Raw genomic sequence first — 19,878 nt, forward strand, 5'->3', positions numbered from 1 at the left:
CCTTACAGACAGCCTGACATCGGCTTCTGAGACAGAGATCACAGGGTCGCTGGGTGCAGCAGGGATCTTCACAGCTGTAGCTTCATTCTCCATTATAAATCCCCTTCTGGGGAAGGGGTGAGTGACCTGCACAAGTGGGATGGGTTGCACCTGAACTGGATGGGAACCAATGTCCTTGGAGGGAGGTTTGTTAATGCTACTAGGGAGGTTTTAAACTAGATTTGTGGGGGGGGGGGGCGAAGTGCAGAGGCAGAAGATAGGGCAGTTGGCACACAAGTAGAGACAGCTTGTAGGGAGTTTGTGAGGGAGGATAAGCAGATGATAGAACAAAGCACTCAGCCAGATGGTTTGAGATGTGTCTATTTTAATGCAGAGTATCATAAACAAGGCAGCTGAACTCAGAGCATGGATCAATTCCTGGAACTATGATGTAGTGGCCATTACAGAGACATGGATGTCTCAAGGGCAGGAATGGCTGCTGAGTGTGCCAGGCTTTAGATGCTTTAAAAAAGACAGGGACAGAGGCAAAAGAAGTGGAGCGTGACATTGTTAATTAGGGATAGTATCATGGCTGCAGAAAAGGAGAAAGTCACAGTGGGATTGCCTACTGAGTTAGTGTGGGTGGAAGTCAGAAACAGGATGGGGGCAATAACTCTACTGGTTGTTTTTTATAGACACCCCCCAATAGTAACAGAGACATTGAGGAGCAGATAGGGTAGAGTTTGTTAGTAGTGTTCAGAAAGGTTTCCTGACGCAATGCGTATATAGCCAACTAGAGGAGAGGTTGTACTTGATCTGATATTGGGAAATGGAACTGGTTAGTTGTCAGATCTCTTGGTGGGAGAGCATTTTGGAGGTATTGATCGCAACTCTATCTCCTTTACCATAGCGCTGGAAAGGAAGCGAAGTAGACAATTTGGGAAAACATTTAATTGGGGTAGGGGGAATATGATGCTATTAGACAGGAACTTGGGAGCAGATGTTCTCAGGAAAATGCACGGCAGAAACGTGGTAAATGTTCAGGGAACATTTGCATGGTGCTCTGTATAGGAATATTCCATTGAGAAACAGAAAGAATGGTAGGGTAAAAGAACCATGGTTTACAAAGGATGTAGAAAACCAAGTTAAGAAGAATAGAAAAAGCTTATGAAAGGTTCAAGAAACTAGGTACTGTTAGAGCCCTAGAAAATTATAAAGTTGTCAGGAAGGAGCTTAACAATGAGATTAGGAGAGCTAGAAGAGGCCATGAGAAGGCCTTGGCAAGCAGGATTAAAGATAACCCCGAGGCATTATACAAGAATGTGAAGAGCAAGAGAATGAGCCGTGTGAGAAAGGACCAATCAAGTGTAAAAGTGGAAACATGTGCATGGAGTCAGAGGAGGTAGCAGAGGTACTTAATTAATACTTTGCTTCAGTATTCACCAGGAAAAAGGGCCTTGGCAATTGTGGATGTTGTGCATAGTCTGGAGGGTTGTCAGAAATTACGGTGGGACATCGATAGGATGCAGATCTGGGCTGGGAAGTGGCAGATAGAGTTCAAGCCAAATAAATATGAAGTGATTCATTTTGGCAGGTCAAATTTGAAGACAGAATATAATATTAATGGTAAGACTCTTGGCAGTTTGGAAGATCAGAGGGATCTTGGGGTCCATGTCCATAGGACACTCAAAACTTCTGCGCTGGTTGACAGTGTTGTTAAGAAGGCGTATGGTGTGTTGGCATTCATTAATCATAGGTTTGAGTTCAAGAGCCTTGAAGTAATGTTACAGCTATATAAGACCTTGGTCAGACCCCATTTGGAGCACTGTGTTCAGTTCTGGTCACCTCACTACAGTAAGGATGTGGAGAGAGTGCAGAGGAGATTTATAAGAATGTTGCCTGGATTGGAGAATGTGTCATATGAGAATAGGTTGAGTAAACTTGGCCTTTTCTCCTTGCAGTGATGAAGGATGAGAGGTGACCTGATAGACATGTGTAAGATGATGAGAGGCTTTGATTGTATGGGTAGCCAGAGGCTTTTTCCCAGGGCTGAAATGGCTTAATCTTAAGGTGCTTGGGAGTAGGTATGGGGGTGGGGGGGGGGGGGGGGGAGATGTCAGAGGTAACTTTTACATACAGAGAGTGGTGGGTGCATGGAACACACTGCCCGCAATGGTGGTAGAGATAATACAATAGGGTCTTTTAAGAGACTCATAGACCGGTTACATGAAGCTTAGAAAAATAGAGGACTATGCAGTAGGGAAATTCTAGGTAGCTTCCAGAGTAGGTTACATGGTTGGCACAACGTTGTGGGCTGAAGGGCTTGTAATGTGCTGTAGATTTCTATGTTCTAATGCAGGCATAAAAGGCATCATGCACATCTAGTCGCGAAGCATCAATGCCATTCACGCTATTGGGTTTAGGTTTGTAGGAACTGCAAACCCTGCCTGAGTTGGCGTGCATCCTATGTCATCTCCAACCTTGCTTGGAATTATGTCTTTGCTCTTGAGATAGTTCTCCCCAAGTCATACCTGGCTTTCTGCAGGTGTTGGAGATTTGAACAGCATGCACAAAATGCCAGAGGAACTCAGTGGGTCAGGTCGCTGGTGGAGACTGTTTGTCATAGAACATTACAGTCCTCAGCCCATATTTTCCTGACCTTTTAATCTACTCTAAGATCAATCTAACCCTTCCTTCCTACATAGTTCTCAATTTTTCTAACTTCTATGTGCCCATCTAAGAGTTTCTTAAATGTCTTTAATGTACCACCAGCCTTAACAGGGAATTCCATGCACCCACCAGTCTGTGTAAAAAAAAAATTCCCTCTGATATTTTTCTTATACTTAACCCTAAATGTAATTTTTAAAATCATCTCCATTTATTACTATTACCCACCCTTGGAAAAAAGCCTCTGTCTATCCACTCGATGTAGCCCCTTATTATCTTGTACATTTGATCTATATTTGACATGTTCTTTAATCCAGGCAGCATCCTGGTACATCTCCTCCACCTCTCTAAAGCTTCCTAGAATGAGGCAACCAGACCATGCCCCATCTTAACAACCCTATCAATTTGTGCAGTAACTTTAAGGGATCTAATGGACAATACCCCTCTTTTCCTCCACACTGTTAATAATCCTGCCATTAACCCTGTATTTTGCCCAGAAATTCAATCTTGCGAAGAGGATCAATTCACTTTGCTGTGTTGAGCTCCACTTGCCACATCTCAGCCCAGCTATCAAACATCTTATTAAAATCCATACACACCATATCCACTGTCCTACCTTCATCAACGTGCTTTTGTCACATCTTCAAACAATTCAATCAGGCTTGTGAGGCATGAGCTACCCTTTACAAAGTATTGCTCAATTATCCCCAATCAGATCATGCTTCTCTAAATGCTTGTTAAGTCCTGTCTCTAAGAATCTTCCCCAAGGATTTGCCCACACTGAGTAAGACTCATTGGTCTATAATTCCTGTGTGTTGGAATGTGAACTAGAGAGGTGCAGCTGATAGATATAATAGCAAACTTTTATTCAACAAAATGAGACACCTTCTGGAGAAAGAGGCCTGTTTGACCCAATATTATACGGCATTTTATATGCTAAAGATCAAAGGACAATTCTATATTTACAATATATTGACAATGCTGATTAACGTTCATTTTGGGTGTCTGGAGTGTGGGTGCAAAGGACCTTTTCACACGTCCTTTGCACCCACACTCCAGACACCCCAAATGAACATTAATCAGCATTGTCTGGTTTTTCAATTACATACTGCCCACAGTTCTAGGGACGTATTGTCATGGGGTGCACTTTAAATTTAATCTAGAATCCACATTTAGTTCTAGATTGGTTGTTGAAGTTAACATTTTGCTATATATCCTAAATCCAGAATATGCCCTAACACCCGGGTTATCCCTACCTTAAACAAGTGAGTAACATTTGCTACTTTCCAATCATCTGGTATTATTTATTGTGATTAGCAAGGGTGCAAAGATCTTTGCTAAAGGTGCTGCAATCTCTTCCCGTAGCAATCTGGGATACATCTGGTCCAGGCCCAGGGACTTATCTATGCTAAATGCTTTTTCAAAAGTTCAAACACATCCTTTTTCTTAACATGGACATGTCTTAGCATATCACTTGTTTTATGCTGTCCTCACAATTCTCAAGGTCCCTCTCACTGGTGAATAAAACCATAAAACATAAGTGAAGAATTAGACCTTTCGGTCCATTGAGTCTTCTCTGTATACTGAAGCAAAGTATTCATTATGGACCTCCAGGAAATTTCCTGGAGCACATTTTCTCTTCTATCCTTGAACAGTCCTACCCTCGCTCTCATCACCTCCTCTTCCTCAGTGCCTTGGGGAATTTCCTTAATCTTACTAGCCCACACTAATTTTGTGTGAACTATTTTGTATGACATGGAGAGAACTTTTCCAATAGTGATAAAGTCTAGGACCAAAGAGCATAGCCTTAGAACAGGGCATTCTTCCTTTAGAAATGAGATGAGGAGTAACTACTTCAGCAAGAGGGCTATGAAATCTGTGGAATTCATTGCCACAGCTGGTGCTAGAGGCCAAGTCACCAGGAATATTTAAATCAGAGGTAGACAGGCTCTTGATTAGTAAGGGCATTTAAGGTTACAAGGAGTAATAGACAGGAGAATGGTGTTTAGGGGGAAGCAGGCCATGATTGAAAGGCAGAGAGGACTCGATGGGCGAATGGCCTAATTCTGCTCCTAATGGTCTAATTATCTCAATGAATTAGGTGACTTATCTTTGAGAAATTATGCAACCAGTGAGTAAAATAGGGTCCTTGAGTACTGTAAACTCTACAATGCGGCAACATAATGTTATAATTGGCTTGTACAAAGTGGATGATGGATGGCCAAATAGGTCTGAAAAGCTTTATAACAGCTTAATAGACTCAGAAAAAGCATGAGAATATATTACACAATCTACCACTATACTAGAACGATAGTATTCTCACTTTTTTTTTGACCAAGTCATGTAACAAAAGTTGATCATCATTCAGCTGTACAAATTAGTAGGACTAGAATTAATTTAAAATCTTTTAATTTTATCTAAAGAGTAGAAAGGTAAAGGAATGATTTGGGAGCCTGTAATATATCAATAAAGATAATTTTTTGCAAATAATTTAAGTCATACATAGAAGAAAGGCATTTAAATACATGAGAAATGAACAACAAAGGTAAAGTTTGGTTATGTGTTTTCTATCCTCTAAGTGCCAAGCATTACTGCTTTAACTTTCATTCATTTTACAAGAGAACGTTTGTACTTAGCATTGAACTACTGACTGAATTAAATCACTCATTAGCAGCATTTACATCACTCAAGTAGAAATATTACTGATATTTGGCAAAAGAGGAATTCTTTGATATTCATGAATTTACTGCTACTGCCAAGCAGTCAATCAATCATACAAATATAGTCTCATTATAACTGTGGAGCGCATCATAATAAAGACAATAACAGTTTCACTATGCAAATGATAGAAAAAAGTTAACGCATTGGAACATTTTTATAAAAACATATTCCAACTGAAATAGAAACAGAAAATGCAAGAAATACATAGCAGGTCAGCCAACATCTGTGCAAAAAAAACCGAAATCCATGTTTCAAGTTGGATAATTGATGCTACCTGACCTGCAGAATGTTTCTTACCCTTGCTATTTCTATTTCAGTTCACAGCATCTGCTGGTTATTAACTTTTACATTGGGACAGCATCTACCCATTTAACTGATACAATGACAGTAATCTGACTGGGTATTTCCTGACCAAGCTGTGACTATAAATTCAAGTTTAACATTTAATGGCCATTTACAAAGAACACTTTAAGAAGAATTGCACAGGTAAAGAGAAAACATGGAGAGATTAAATGGAAGTAACCAGTGCTGGCTTAATGACCAAAAGGCCATGAGAGTACCCCTGTATTAACATTAGTTTTAAACAATAAAGCAGAAATTCCCCACATAACGCAGCAGGCAAGTTTGGGATTCCCAGGTGAACACCAGCATTTTCCGCACCATGCTCTGCTGTTGGTCTGCCTACTAAGTCTGGAAGCAGAATGAGAAGTTGCACCAATTGCTTTTCAAAAAGCAGAATTTTTCAAGATTGTCATGTAGTTAGAGCAGCTAAACAGCAGGAAATACATACAAGAACAAATGGTCCTAAAAGTTATGTTACAGTCCCTAAATAACTAGCCTTTTTAAAAAAATAACTTTTTCTTAATTGAAACCAAGGGTAATATTGCTCCAAAGTATGATCAAAACAATGTGGCTGTCATTTAATATGGTAGCATACCAACTAGAAAGTCGTTTTAAAAGATCCTTAAATAGAAACATAAATGAACTAGAATAGAAAAAAATGAATTTAAAAAGCTGAATACTTCTATTTCTATTTTCCTAATAAACTATGAAATATTAGGTGCATGAACTAACCACAGCTCTATATAAAATTTGCCTGGCTTCCACATCTTGAAATTGATATATTGTGTATAAAGAAATAGACCAAAATAAATGGCTTTATTTAGCAAGTAATAAAGTTAAATTAAATCATATGAATTGGTGGTACCAGCATGAGAAATTTGGTCATATATACTGAAAAGAAAGCTGAAGTCCAGACAACATTCAGGAACAAAAGTGATTTTACATCATAAGATTGCTATTTTTTAATTCCACTTGATTCCACAAACTAATTAGTCCCACAAATCTTGCGGTGTACAGCTTTATAAAGGATCCATTTACTTAGAACTTCATCATTTACCATGTACAACTTAAAATCTAAAACAGGTTTTACATAAAGTGTATTAAATAATTATGTGCATATATTAAAAAGAGAAATAAAAAGGCACATGCAATATACTTTCTTTTTTAGAAAAGCACACTTGAAAATGATTTGGCACCAGGTCAACCCTAATGCTTAAATGTGCTAAAACAAAGCACAATTTAAAATGAATATAGCATTACAGCTCATTTACATCTGCAATACAATGTTCTTACTTGTATTTTCAAAGCATTTTCACATTGTTAGAACACATTGGAAGCTGCAAGGACATATTATAAATTTCAATCTATAGACAGTAAGATCATTACAACATTGATTTTATAGTTTTTTTTGTGCACCTTATACAAAATACAACAGGAACCTTTGAAATTATTATTGCTTTCAATAACATTGTAATTTATCATAACCACCCTTCCAGTTTCATGCATTATTACTTATACCAAAAGGCTCAGCAAGCTATTTATTTTGGACACTGAAGTGTTCCACACATTGAAAAATATTTCAAAAGAAGCTTTAAAATGCTTGATCAAAGTTGAAATTAATCATCTTCCCAAGTAGTCATTAGTAAAGCTATCCCTGCACAAGCTGCCTCTGCACAGGTAGACTTGGGGTTTAGGAGTAAGGAGAAGAAAAATCAAGTGACAAAGGCTCACACTTATATGGTACCTTTTGGGATAACCTAAAGCAATTTACAGTAACCTACACCTTCATTTTGAAGTATAACCGCTTTTATACGAGATGTGGTAACCGATTTGCTCAAAGGAAGCTCTTGCAAGCGGCACAGTGACGTGATCAAATATTATTTTATTTATATTAAAATCCAGACCATCAAAGGAAATTCATCAGATCTTTGAAATTATGTCATGGGCTTTTCTGCAACTCAGCAAGTGCTACAATGGAATGCTTAACTAAATATTTAGGCATGAGTTTCTTGAGTGAAATTTAAACCAACCACCTACAATTCAGTGCCCAGAGTGGTATCCACGAAGTCACAGCTAGTATTTATGGGATAGAAAGTGACTGCATTGTATAAACGTAACCTTATATACAGGAGATTTACAACTTTGCACCAACGCAAGCTATGCAAACTTTATTTATTTACAGATATGGTTTACTGTAGAGGGAGAATTGAAGGCAATAAACATTTAAGTTTCCCTTACTGAAATGTGCTTTAAAATTCATGTTTGTGTGTATTTCTGTGCACACAATAAGGGGAAATGAATCAAAAGGATAAACAGAAAGTAGAAGCAAGCATGGGATACAGAATAAATATAATATTAGCCAGTATTCTTTTACTGAAAGAGATAAACATATATGCTATTAGCACAATGCAATGAATCTGTAATTTAGATGCAGGATAAGGTACAGGTTAACTACCAATTTCCAGCAATATCAAAACTCAGGGAAGCACTTTTATATACTTTCCTTTGTAGGAAATGCAAGATAAATTGCTTAACTTTTCCAGTTCTGATTGAGTTGGTTATCTAGATAAAAGAAACAAAAAGCATTTGAATGATTTCCTGAAGACTATAAAAATATATACTTCTTTCATCACAATATTTAGTTAGATTTTTCAGCTATTGGCTTGTGAAACATGATACAAATGAAATTTCTAGTGTCATACTATAATGCCATTTATTCTGCTCTGCTCAGAAAGTGTAATGTAACCAATATTAAATAGTTACTCCAAACAATCATTTCCAGAACACATTGCAAAAGAAAAATCACAAATCTACATCCATAATTTCAGATTTAAAAACACATTCTTTCCGGTTTATGTTAATTTATTAAGAGCTTTTTTTTTACACTAATTGGTGTGGTGATAGGTAGTTGGTGAGCAAATGTTACGAGGGATAAGACATCTGCTGATCCTGCTCAAAACCCATTAAAACATTCATACGCAGGACACTTAAGCCAAAAATAGCGAGGCCAGAGGAGGAATGTTTTACAGGCATAATCGAGCACAAGTCTTGTTCAAAAGGCCTAAAATATACAGGAAGAATAGATTACACAGACATTAAACTGTGCCTTGTTGGTCTTCTATCAGGAAAGCTCAGACTTGGTTAAATCATAATTGGAGATATTCTTGCATCCACATTGTCTTTCCAGTTTGCTTCTGGTCAGCTTCTCACATCTAGAGATCAAGTAACGTCCTAACTGACGGTGGAAATACATCACAAGAATGAATGAACAATTAGGTAAATGTTACTTCTGTAGCTATACCAGAAGATTAATGCATCAAATAGATTAATTTTGGAAAACCAGGTCTTTTTCCTTAAAGAGAATGGCGAGACTGAACCATGTGAGAATGTCTTGTCCTAAAACAAGTCAATTTTAATTTACTTTGTCCTGGAATATATACAAATTATTAGTTGCAGCTACAGCTATGATGTTCTCTTTCGGATGCCAAGCTGTATGCAGAATCTTCTTGTTGAAGTCCAAACTATCAACACTAATTTCATCTTTCTTCCTTTTTCCACCTGTGCAAACTTTACGCGGTTTCAAGATGGCACGTGGTTTACTGCTTTCTCGAGATGCTTCAAGTGTGATGTCACGTTTGGTATTTCTATCAAACATTCGGAAGAAGTTGTTGTATGAGCCAGTCATGATTGCACTGTTTATAAAAAAAACAGTAAACTAATGTCACAACAAAGATATTGTTATAAGTACATGACATTCAGAAAAAGTGACTGCAGATCTTAACCTACACCTGATGTTGGTGTTATAACAATTATTGATGGCATTATAAAAAGATACGGCATTACCAAATTTCCCTCAACAAATTATAAGATCAAACAGCACCTGATGAATGAAACACAGCCAGGAACATCATTAGCAATTCAATAAGCCCCAATTACAAATACCACCATTTGACATATATAGTATGTAATTCTTCACTTATTTATTTTCTTTTCCTAACTGTAGGTTGAGAATCACTTCAGTGCTAATTCAGATCAGTGCTGTTTTATTTGATTAGTGAAAATACGACCCTTATAATTTAAATCGGGTGGAACTTGAACTTCACAATGTGGCTAGGCTCTACTTCCACCAGCATCAAATGCACTCTCACCCAAAGGTATAATTTGAAAACTAGAAGCACTTGTATGATACTTGTTTTTGCTGTTTTCACTCGATTAGTAAACCCAAAACTAATCAGGAATATTTACACAATACAAAAGGATATGAAAATAAGGTATTCCAATCCCTCAAGTATAAATGAATTCTATCCTGGCATACAATCAATGGAAAAGGTAACTATAATTTAACCTCAACTTCAAACACAGCACTAAAGTAATTCAAATAGCAATGCTTAGCAACAGAAGGAAGAATTGTTTCTAAATACATTTTTGTCCATATAGAGCGTGAAAAGGATACTGCTTTATCAAATTTCAGAAATGCATGATAAGACGGTGAAAGTGACAGCTTTCTTGCAGAGATAAAATGGATAGGAAAAAATGTTAAGGACACAGTTTAAAAGAGGTTTTTATACACTAGAATGGAACATCTAATGAAAATTACAATTTATAGATTGGATATAGATTTATAGAATCATGTCCACAAATGTACTAAGATAGAATGAACGAGAAAAAGTACTTGTTGGAGACTATGAAAGTTTAGGATATAAGTTACAAGCTGCAATACAGGTGAGCGGATGAAGAACCACAACAATACACTGCAATCTTGCACCATGTCACAAAGTTGATTTCTATAATACACAATAAACTGATACAAAAATTATGAAAAGTTCAGATTATGTTACAGTTCGGTGAAGGAATTGCTGATTTAACCTTTCACACATGCAGATCTATTTTCTGCATGGGCAAGTAGCAAGTGAATAAGTAGCATTCATTAGTTACTTGTGATAAAGGGCAAAGGTCACCTAGAAAACACTATTTTTCATTGAATATACACAATACATGCCAGAACCATAACGGCGTCTGAATTTAATAGTTCAGAGATAAGGATGTTTGGGTAACAAAGCATTTCAACACTCCACTGAAGTGTCAGTATAGTTTTTACAATAAAAATCTAGGAAATGGAATATGCAATACTATTCAGATACAAGATAACAACTAAATTGGCAATAAACAGAAACATGTCAATAAACACTGTATTACCTGTCTGAACCATTCCAGCAACACTCAAATTTGTCAAAGATACAGTCATTTTCATACAAAGAACATAATTTGCTCCGCAGGTATTCGTGCACCTGGAACAAAGAGCATTAAAACAAAGCACAAATCAATGATCACAAATTGTTGTTACAGAGAGAGAAAAATAAAGAAAAAGCATTATCAACAGTCTAAAGTACTCACCTGGTATGTCTCTACTGGTCTAGTTTCCATATTAACGTCCCAAACCTTAACAGATAAATAGTCTCTTGTCATCATGTACCGACCATTATGGCTGAACTTTACATCAGAAATTGAGGAGATGATTTCAGAGAAAAATGATCTACTACTCGGATCTTCTGGTTCTTCAAAGACTAGAAGTAGAATATTAATAAAGGTTAGACATCTCTATCTGATTACTTAATAAATTACTTGTATCATAAAAATGTAGCTCAGTAGCGTAGTGGTTAACACAACACTTTACAGTACAGCGACCCAGGTTCATTTCCTGCCACTATCTGTAAGGAGGTTGTACATTCTCCCTGTGACCACATGGGTTTCCTCTGGGTGCTATAGTTTCCTCCCACAGTCCAAAGACTAACTGGTTAGTAGGTTAGTTGGTCAGTGTAAACTGTCCCATGACTAGGCTAGGGTTAAATCGGGGGTTCCTGGACAGCACAGCTCCAAGTGCTGAAAGGGCCTATTCCACACTGTATCTCAATAAATGAAAAAAAAGAATAAATATTATTGCTACAAGAGCAAGTCAGAGTTTGGATATTCTGCAGCAAGTGATTCACCTCCAAACTCCCCCACTTCATGGGGGAATACTCTCCATTTACTTGGATGAATGCAGCTACAAAGTTCAAGCAGCTCCACACCATCCAAGGGAAAGTATTCTGCTTGATTGGCCCTCCACTCAAAAGCCTAAACATTTATTCCCTCTACCTTTAGGACACAACTGTGCATTACCTCCAAAATATGGTACTACATGGATAGCCAAACAGCATTTCCCAAACTCTGGGACCTCTACAGCGATGAAGGTGAGGGCAGTAGTTGTGTACAAACACCAGCACCTACAGTTTTCCTCCAGGTACCCACAATCCCTGACTTGGAAAAGATACTCATTGCTGAACAAACTTGCTTTTCAAAATAAATTGGGATTGGACAGCACAGCAAACTTCCTCAATCAGCTTCTTTATTTGATAAGGTCATCATGATTTTCAACCTCATTGCCATTTTCCCCACAATATCCCATATCCCTTTAGTGTTCAAAACTCTATTGAATGTCACTGGGAATATTCTCAATGGTTGAGCCTGCACAGTTATCTGAAAATTTCAAAGGTTCATAAATCTCCAATTCTCAGGAATAAACTGGTGACTCTTTGTGCTGAGACCATAAACTTAACTCCCAGATTTTTCAGCAAGGGGAAACAGTTTCAAGTATCTGCTCTGATATAGACCTCAGCTATTTTGCACATCTTTTTCAACTGAGGTTACATTCCAAAAGAGTGATAGCTGCAGCAAACTTAGTTCTCATAAAACACCCAAGTTCTCAGATTTTAAAACACATAGATCACTGTCATTCACATAGATCTCACAGAGGTTTCCTGAAGTTTGTTCAATGCCAATCCCACAGATGTACAACTGCAAATGGTACCAATGAACAAAAAATTTCTTTGGCTAATTACCCTTGTCAGCTCATCTCCAATCCCATTTCATCAACCGTGCGTGCATTAGAAAGAGTCCACGACTAGGTAGGTTCCTAACAGATGTGATTATAGCGGCTCAAAAGAGCAAAAATAACACTTCCAACTAACGATGCAATCAACAACAGATGGAAACCACAAGAGTATGTTAAAAGATTAGATTCAAGAGTACAAAGATCAGGAAAAGCAGGCATGGTGTCAGATACACCCAAAATATTAGGCAGTTGTGCCCATATTGATATTCAGCTTTAATCTAAAGGGAGAAAGATAAATAATGGACTCAAGATGCTGTTTTGGCAAATGCTGTTTAGGTCATAATGATTAATATTTAAGACAGAAGACCACTGAATATCAAGGATATATTATTGAAAGTTTCATCAGTGAAAGCCTGCTTATGAGACCTAAGAATTAAGTAAATACTTAGCAAACACGAGAAAATCTGCAGATGGTGGAAATTCAAACAACAACACACAAAATGCTGGTAGAACACAGCAGGCTAGGCAGCATCTATAGGGAGAAGCGATGTCGACGTTTCGGGCCGAGACCCTTCGTCAGGACTAACCAAAAGGAAAGATAGTAAGAGATTTGAAAGTAGAGGGGGGAGGGGGAAATGCAAAATGATAGGAGTAGACCGGAGGGGGTGGGATGAAGCTAAGAGCTGGAAAGGTGATTGGCGAAAGTGATACAGAGCTGGAGAAGGGTAAGGATCATGGGACGGGAGGCCTCAGGAGAAAGAAAGGAGGGGCGGAGCACCAGAGGGAGATGGAGAACTGGCAAACAACTAAATATGTCAGGGATGGGTAAGAAGGGGGGGAGGGGCATTAACGGAAGTTAGAGAAGTCAATGTTCATGCCATCAGGTTGGAGGCTACCCAGCCGGTATATAAGGTGTTGTTCCTCCAACCTGAGTTTGGATTCATTTTGACAATAGAGGAGGCCATGGATAGACATATCAGAATGGGAATGGGACGTGGAATTAAAATGTGTGGCCACTGGGAGATCCTGCTTTTTCTGGCGGACCGAGTGTAGGTGTTCAGCGAAACGGTCTCCCAGTCTGCGTCAGGTCTCACCAATATATAAAAGGCCACACCAGGAGCACCGGACGCAGTATACCACACCAGCCGACTCACAGGCGAAGTGTCGCCTCACCTGGAAGGACTGTCTGGGGCCCTGAATGGTGGTGAGGGAGGAAGTGTAAGGGCAGGTGTAGCACTTGTTCCGTTTACAAGGATAAGTGCCAGGAGGGAGATCGGTGGGAAGGGATGGGGGGGATGAGTAGACAAGGGATCCCTGCGAAAAGCAGAAAGGGGGGGGGGGGGGGGAGGGAAAAATGTGTTTGGTAGTGGGATCCCGTTGGAGGTGGCGGAAGTTACAGAGAATTATACGTTGGACCTGGAGGCTGGTGGGGTGGTAGGTAAGGACAAGGGGAACCCTATCCCGAGTGGGGTGGCAGGTGGATGGGATGAGGGCAGATGTGCGGGAAATGGGAGAGATGCGTTTGAGAGCAGAGTTGATGGTGGACGAAGGGAAGCCCCTTCGCTTAAAAAAGGAAGACATCTCCTTCGTCCTGGAAAGAAAAGCCTCATCCTGAGAGCATGGTGGACGAAGGGAAGCCCCTTTACTTAAAAAAGGAAGACATCTCCTTCGTCCTGGAAAGAAAAGCCCCATCCTCATCCTAAATACTTAATTACTTCTTTGACGATTTTGCCTATGAATGGAAATCTTCTTCTGGTTTCCCTGACTTCCATCTGTCTCCAACAACTTAGTTTCCTTACCTGCCTTGTAAATATCTGTCATATGCAATGAAATAAGAGATATCTGCATAGCAATCAACTGCAGAATAGGTTTCTGTGAGTAATATCTGAATGGTTGATTAAAGATCTCCGTGACATATTAATTATGATCCAGATAACTGAATATACTTGGCTGTAACAATACTTTGCTAGGATCTGGCAGAAATCAGTAGCCTTTGCTATAAATCTACAATTCAGATTTGCTAACAGTTAATCTGTTAGCAGCTCATTTTGCTATCTTCTTCCTTAATTAAAAAAGTCAGGTGTACCAGAATTATGTTCACAATTCTGTGTTCATTCTCACACATAAGCTACTTCTGTGAGTTGTACAACTTACAAAGTATGATCAAGTTGAAATCTTCCCATGAGGGTGTGTAGCCATCTCCAAAACAATAAAGTCTCCACATGTACAACATATGCACAAGACTGTCATATTGCAAGTCAGAATTAAGCATGTTGTGTTTTACAAACCAGATATGGGATAGCTGATAGATGAGGCTAAGTTAGAATATCTTGATAGATTGTAGATATCATAACCTGTCATCAATAGCCTCTTTAAACTGTCATTCTTACATCCTACAGAAGTAAATGTAGATTTCCAAATAAGAATATCAGTTACATTCAAAAAACAAAAGAAAGAGCGAGATATCAGGAACAGAGTCAGCATTTAGTGGTAGGCCACATTTTGGTAGATGGGACTTTGGAAGTGCACATTTCCTTCTCTTTACTCCTCTCCCTATGAGTACAAAATTGGGATCCAACTAGAATTTTTTAAAAACTTGTATTAAATATCTGCATAATCATTATATTTTGTAATCATTAAAGAACCAAATCTTAATTATTTGTAAAAAAAAAAGCCCAGTTGATTTTACAACTTAAAACAAATTCAGATATTACAGTAGGGGAACGTAATTCATGCAACTTCTTGTAAGTGAGTAGTGCATACTTACATTTTGAATGCTTGTCACACAGGGCACCAGCACGCATATCACAAAGTCTTATAGTACCTTTACTACTACTATAGGCAAACACATTGCACTGATGAGGATGACATTCTGCTGCTGTAATTACTTCTGTCAGCTCTTCCATGTTGGCAGGTTTAATATCTACAATATCTTTAGCAAGTTGTTAAGAAAAACTTTATAACTAAACAAGGAAACAATTACATGAACATATTTCACATGAAAATCTATACAGTTTATGATAAATATAAAATACAAATTTCTAACAAAAGACAAGGGAGATGGGAAAGGAATAAGTTTTTTAAAAAAACTGCAAAATGGTCAGATATATTTGAAAGGAATTATACTTTAATTCACTATTTCAGTTAAGGGGATCTAACCTTTAAGCCCAATGTTACCAAAATAACCTAATAAAATTAAAAGGTTTGCTTTTGTATTCTCACAGGAGAAGGTTCAAACAGTTATTGGGGGAAACCCATAAAAAAATAATTTTCTGGACTATGACTTTTCTGAATATTTATGGCAATATGAACATGATTGGCCAGTAATCTATTTAACCATATCCAAAAAAGTGATGTGTAGTTGAAACTAACCTGTTGAAAAGCCTTCGTGTTCCTCAAGAAATTCATCTGAGATTTTTATATGGTTTTCCATCTTAGTAAATTTTCTCCAGTGTAAAACTTCCTCAAATGACATCAACAGTAGTACAGTATGCACATTTTATTTGCAGTGAAACTTTCAAGCAATTTTTACAAATCTCATTTGCCCCCAAAACAGTTTATTAAAGGAGAAAATACTCAAACTGAAGCTGTTGTCGAAGCCACAGTTGCATAATTGTTTACTAATCCTCATCAGCTAAAGCCTTGCATCTAACGAGGAATGGAAAGTATACAAATGAGAAATTGCAAAATGTCACAGATTGTGACAACAACAATGCTAGTTATATTCAATCACAGAAAACATTTTAAATGCTGGTTTGGATGAAAGAATATTTGATAGAAACAGATATTACTAAATCAGATATCACAATATACTATAATAGGAACATTGAGAAAGGATACTAAAACTTCTATCTGTAATTTCTAAATGCCACAGGTTAATTCTAAGATCATCTGATGAAAGGTAGGTTTCATAGTCACTATTTACTGAAATTGAGTTAATGTGATAAGTATGTGCATTTGAAAATATTCTTCGGGGACTTGCTTCTACCATCAAGTCCATAGGTTTTAGTACTGGCACCTGTCAAGTTAAAAACAAAATCATTTTCAAACAGAAAATTATAACATTTACTCACTTTCTCACTTAAGTTGGAATCTGCTATACACCCAAAAATTATGTATCAAGTTCCTTGGGTTGAGTTTTCTATTGAACTACTATATTCCAGATTAATTTTCTAGAATGCCATAAGAAAATACTATATGCAATTCATTACAAAAAAATTGCAATGAGTAACTCTATTAGATTTTATTGTTATAGTCAATAAATATTGCTTTGAGTTAGAGGACTTGAATTTAAGATTGGCAAACTATAAAACAAAATCTGAAACAATATTTAGATAAAATTCACAGTGCATGCCTTGGATGGTGGTCCATTATATAGCATCCCAGACAATAGCTAAATGTACTGGGCAGAAAGAATTGCTGAGCAATCCCACGTGGGCTGCATATTCCTAAAAGCAGTCAAACTACTCTCATCAGCTACCTACATTTATTTTCAAATGAAACAAATACAACATGCTTAACCTGCTATTAAAATTTAATTCAGTCTGTGAGGGAGAGGGAGGATTGATATAACTGTATAATATCCCCATTAGTTTCACAACTACCAGCCTTAATAATAACCCAAATATACCCTGATTATATCTCTATTTGAGAACTTAGTTAATTTGGTTTTCCTGACTATGTCTGCTGTGCAACAATAATGAGAATTCTCATTTAAATTAAACTCAGCTTTAAATTAAGTTATAGCTTAACAGTACTAATGCATAAAACATTCTTTTTTAGAAAACACAATTTGAATGTAGTATTCAACCAGCAGTAACACTGATGATTGATTCCAATTATTGGTCTAATCAGACTTTTGGCATATAGGATTGACATATTTAAACAACCTTCCGATTATTTATCATATAGGCCAGGTTCTAGAAAGAAACAACTTCAATAATTTAACTTATCAAATCAGCTGTGGTAAACACAAATGTGATCTAATGTCTATTTGTGAGAGAAGTACCTGCAGGTTTTTCGTACTAAGTGGGGTTAAATCTAGATCTGCACAATCTTTGTGTGAGCACAGCAACATCGTCACGAATGACACAACCCAAATAAATTGATGATTATTTCTCAAACCAATCATATCAGCATCGCATACCCGTAAAGTGGTTATTCTGATAGGATCCCTAAATCTTCCATCTTCTTCCTTCAAATTATAGCCTTCTGCTCGTTTGTCCCTTTCACTTATCTTCCACAATTTTATAGTTTTATCTGAAAGTTACAAGTTAAACCTCAAAGTTTATATTCTTTCGAATGATTTACTTCAAGTACATCTAGATTTGAATCAATTGAGAATTTCATCTTTGTTGTTCAATGCGAGATTCTCAGGATCAAAAAGACTTCAATCATGACAGAAATATCTGCAGAAATAATATGCCATTATATGATTTTTTTCCTTTGGAATGTGAATAGATTCTGAAAATTCTTGTTTGCTAGCTATAAGGTTATTGATGGACATGGTAACAGCACAAAACTACACCCAAGTGAGCATGAAACAACACACCCACTCAGAAATCTGTGAAATTTGCCCTCCATATTCCCTGTTTTAATAGTGACTAAACTTTAAAAAGAAAATTCACTTTGGGATGTTCTGGAGGATTAGAAACATAGGGGACAATTTCTTTCTTTTCAATACGCAAATTTCACATTTCAAAGGATCCAATTTTCATTTATTCAATATTTTTGACATTTCAACTTGGCGTTTTTAATCCGCTGAATATCTAACTAAAATAATAAATTTAGTCAAAATTAACATGAAAATAACAAAAATAAAGCATGATGGATTCCATTTGACAATGGAATAACACATTCTTATATTTATCTGTGTACATGCACATTATACTAATTTATTTTTGCCTTTGTCCATGCAAAGCACTACCCTAAAAATTATAGAATACCCAAAAGGGTGAACAAGACCAATGTTTCTCAATAACTGATCCACAGAGCCATGCCAATTCACATGATGAGAAACAAAAAAGAGACACATATTATATACATATAAATTTAGGGAAAAATAGTACAGACTTAAGATTTCAGAATGGAGCAGAATTTCATGAAGTTTATGTTCTGACCCACTTCAACTCCAACTCCTTTTATTTATTTAGTCTTTTATTTAAAACTATGTTTGCATGTGGTTTTCAACTGAAATTACAGCAGCATAAAGATTAAACAAAGATTTTAATGTGTCCAAAAATAATTCTGTCAAAGCAGTTATTGTTGGATCATTTGTTTGGAATAAGTAAAATTCCGATAAAACTTAACAGAGATGAGACGTGATGGACTAATCAAAGAAAAAAACAGGGAAGTGGAATGCCCTTAACCTCAGTATGCTGTATGAGGTGTCATTGTGAGCAATAATGTTATAAAAGCTTCCAAACTGATTTGTTGCCTTGAAACCAAACACCCAATTCTAAAAGAAAAGTCAGCAGAATTCTTCCATGAAGTCAGATGAAGTGGTAACTACATACGAACTACTAAATGATTCATGCTGATCAATGCTGATAAATGAAGTTACAGACCGTCTTTGGGTTACAAATGGCCAACTTACGGACATCTCTACATATAAATGAGCTCCATAATATTAAGTTCAAAAGTCAAACAGACATATATTACAGATGGTAGAACTAGTCCCCTCTCATGTCTTTTTGTAATTGTTCTGTCATATCAATATTGTGTACTTTTGATACTCTTCATTACATTTGAGTTATTTCTATGTATTTTCCAACATGTATAAAATCGATTTATAGATGTCTGTTAAAAAAAAAGGAACTTGTTCTTTACACAGGAAAGCCTGTATGCTAAATATATCACATCTCCTGACCCAACACATTGCAAATGGAAATCATAATTTATAATAGGTAATTCAGCTATTATAATCATAAAATTATAATTCAGTTATTAAGCCTGTTGGTCAATCTTTAAAGTTGAGAAAACTTGCAGCAGCCCTTTGACAAACACTACTGTCTCAAACTGAATTACCATGTTGAAGAAAACACTAAAACACAATTTATTCAGGAAGTGAAAACATTCAGGCCAGTTAGCAACAACAGCTCGGTGACTGGTTTGGTATTCATAAAGCTGTGGTTCATATGATTTGTGGACTCTGGTAGGACGGGACCTTCGTTGGAGATTTACTTTGCATGAAGAATAGCCATAACTTACATTTGTTGCTAGACTGTTTCAAATTCTGCAAGAATAGATACTCAGGCATGAACTGTTATATGGCTGCTACAATGGAATTTGTACTGACA

The 19,878-nt window shown here is 37.0% G+C and overlaps 1 protein-coding gene across 3 annotated transcripts in view; it reads right to left on the minus strand.

Moving 5' to 3' along the window:
* Positions 1-6,646: 6,646 nt before the first annotated feature.
* The window catches only part of ppp2r2d (protein phosphatase 2, regulatory subunit B, delta), a 56,885-nt gene continuing 43,653 nt past the window's right edge, over positions 6,647-19,878 (minus strand). For 2 of the 3 annotated variants that reach the window (XM_073027556.1, XM_073027555.1), the window contains 6 exons: positions 17,727-17,839; positions 16,421-16,598; positions 15,348-15,512; positions 11,104-11,273; positions 10,906-10,997; positions 6,647-9,401 (listed from right to left, as the gene is read on the minus strand). In XM_073027556.1, the coding sequence (XP_072883657.1) occupies positions 9,122-9,401; positions 10,906-10,997; positions 11,104-11,273; positions 15,348-15,512; positions 16,421-16,598; positions 17,727-17,839 (998 nt within the window). In that variant the 3' untranslated portion in view covers positions 6,647-9,121. The remainder of the gene's footprint in view (positions 9,402-10,905; positions 10,998-11,103; positions 11,274-15,347; positions 15,513-16,420; positions 16,599-17,726; positions 17,840-19,878) is intronic. The other variant, XM_073027557.1, reaches the window with a different exon arrangement.

This window comes from Hemitrygon akajei, chromosome 23 (genome assembly GCF_048418815.1).
Source record: "Hemitrygon akajei chromosome 23, sHemAka1.3, whole genome shotgun sequence".
Classification (NCBI taxonomy): domain Eukaryota; kingdom Metazoa; phylum Chordata; class Chondrichthyes; order Myliobatiformes; family Dasyatidae; genus Hemitrygon; species Hemitrygon akajei.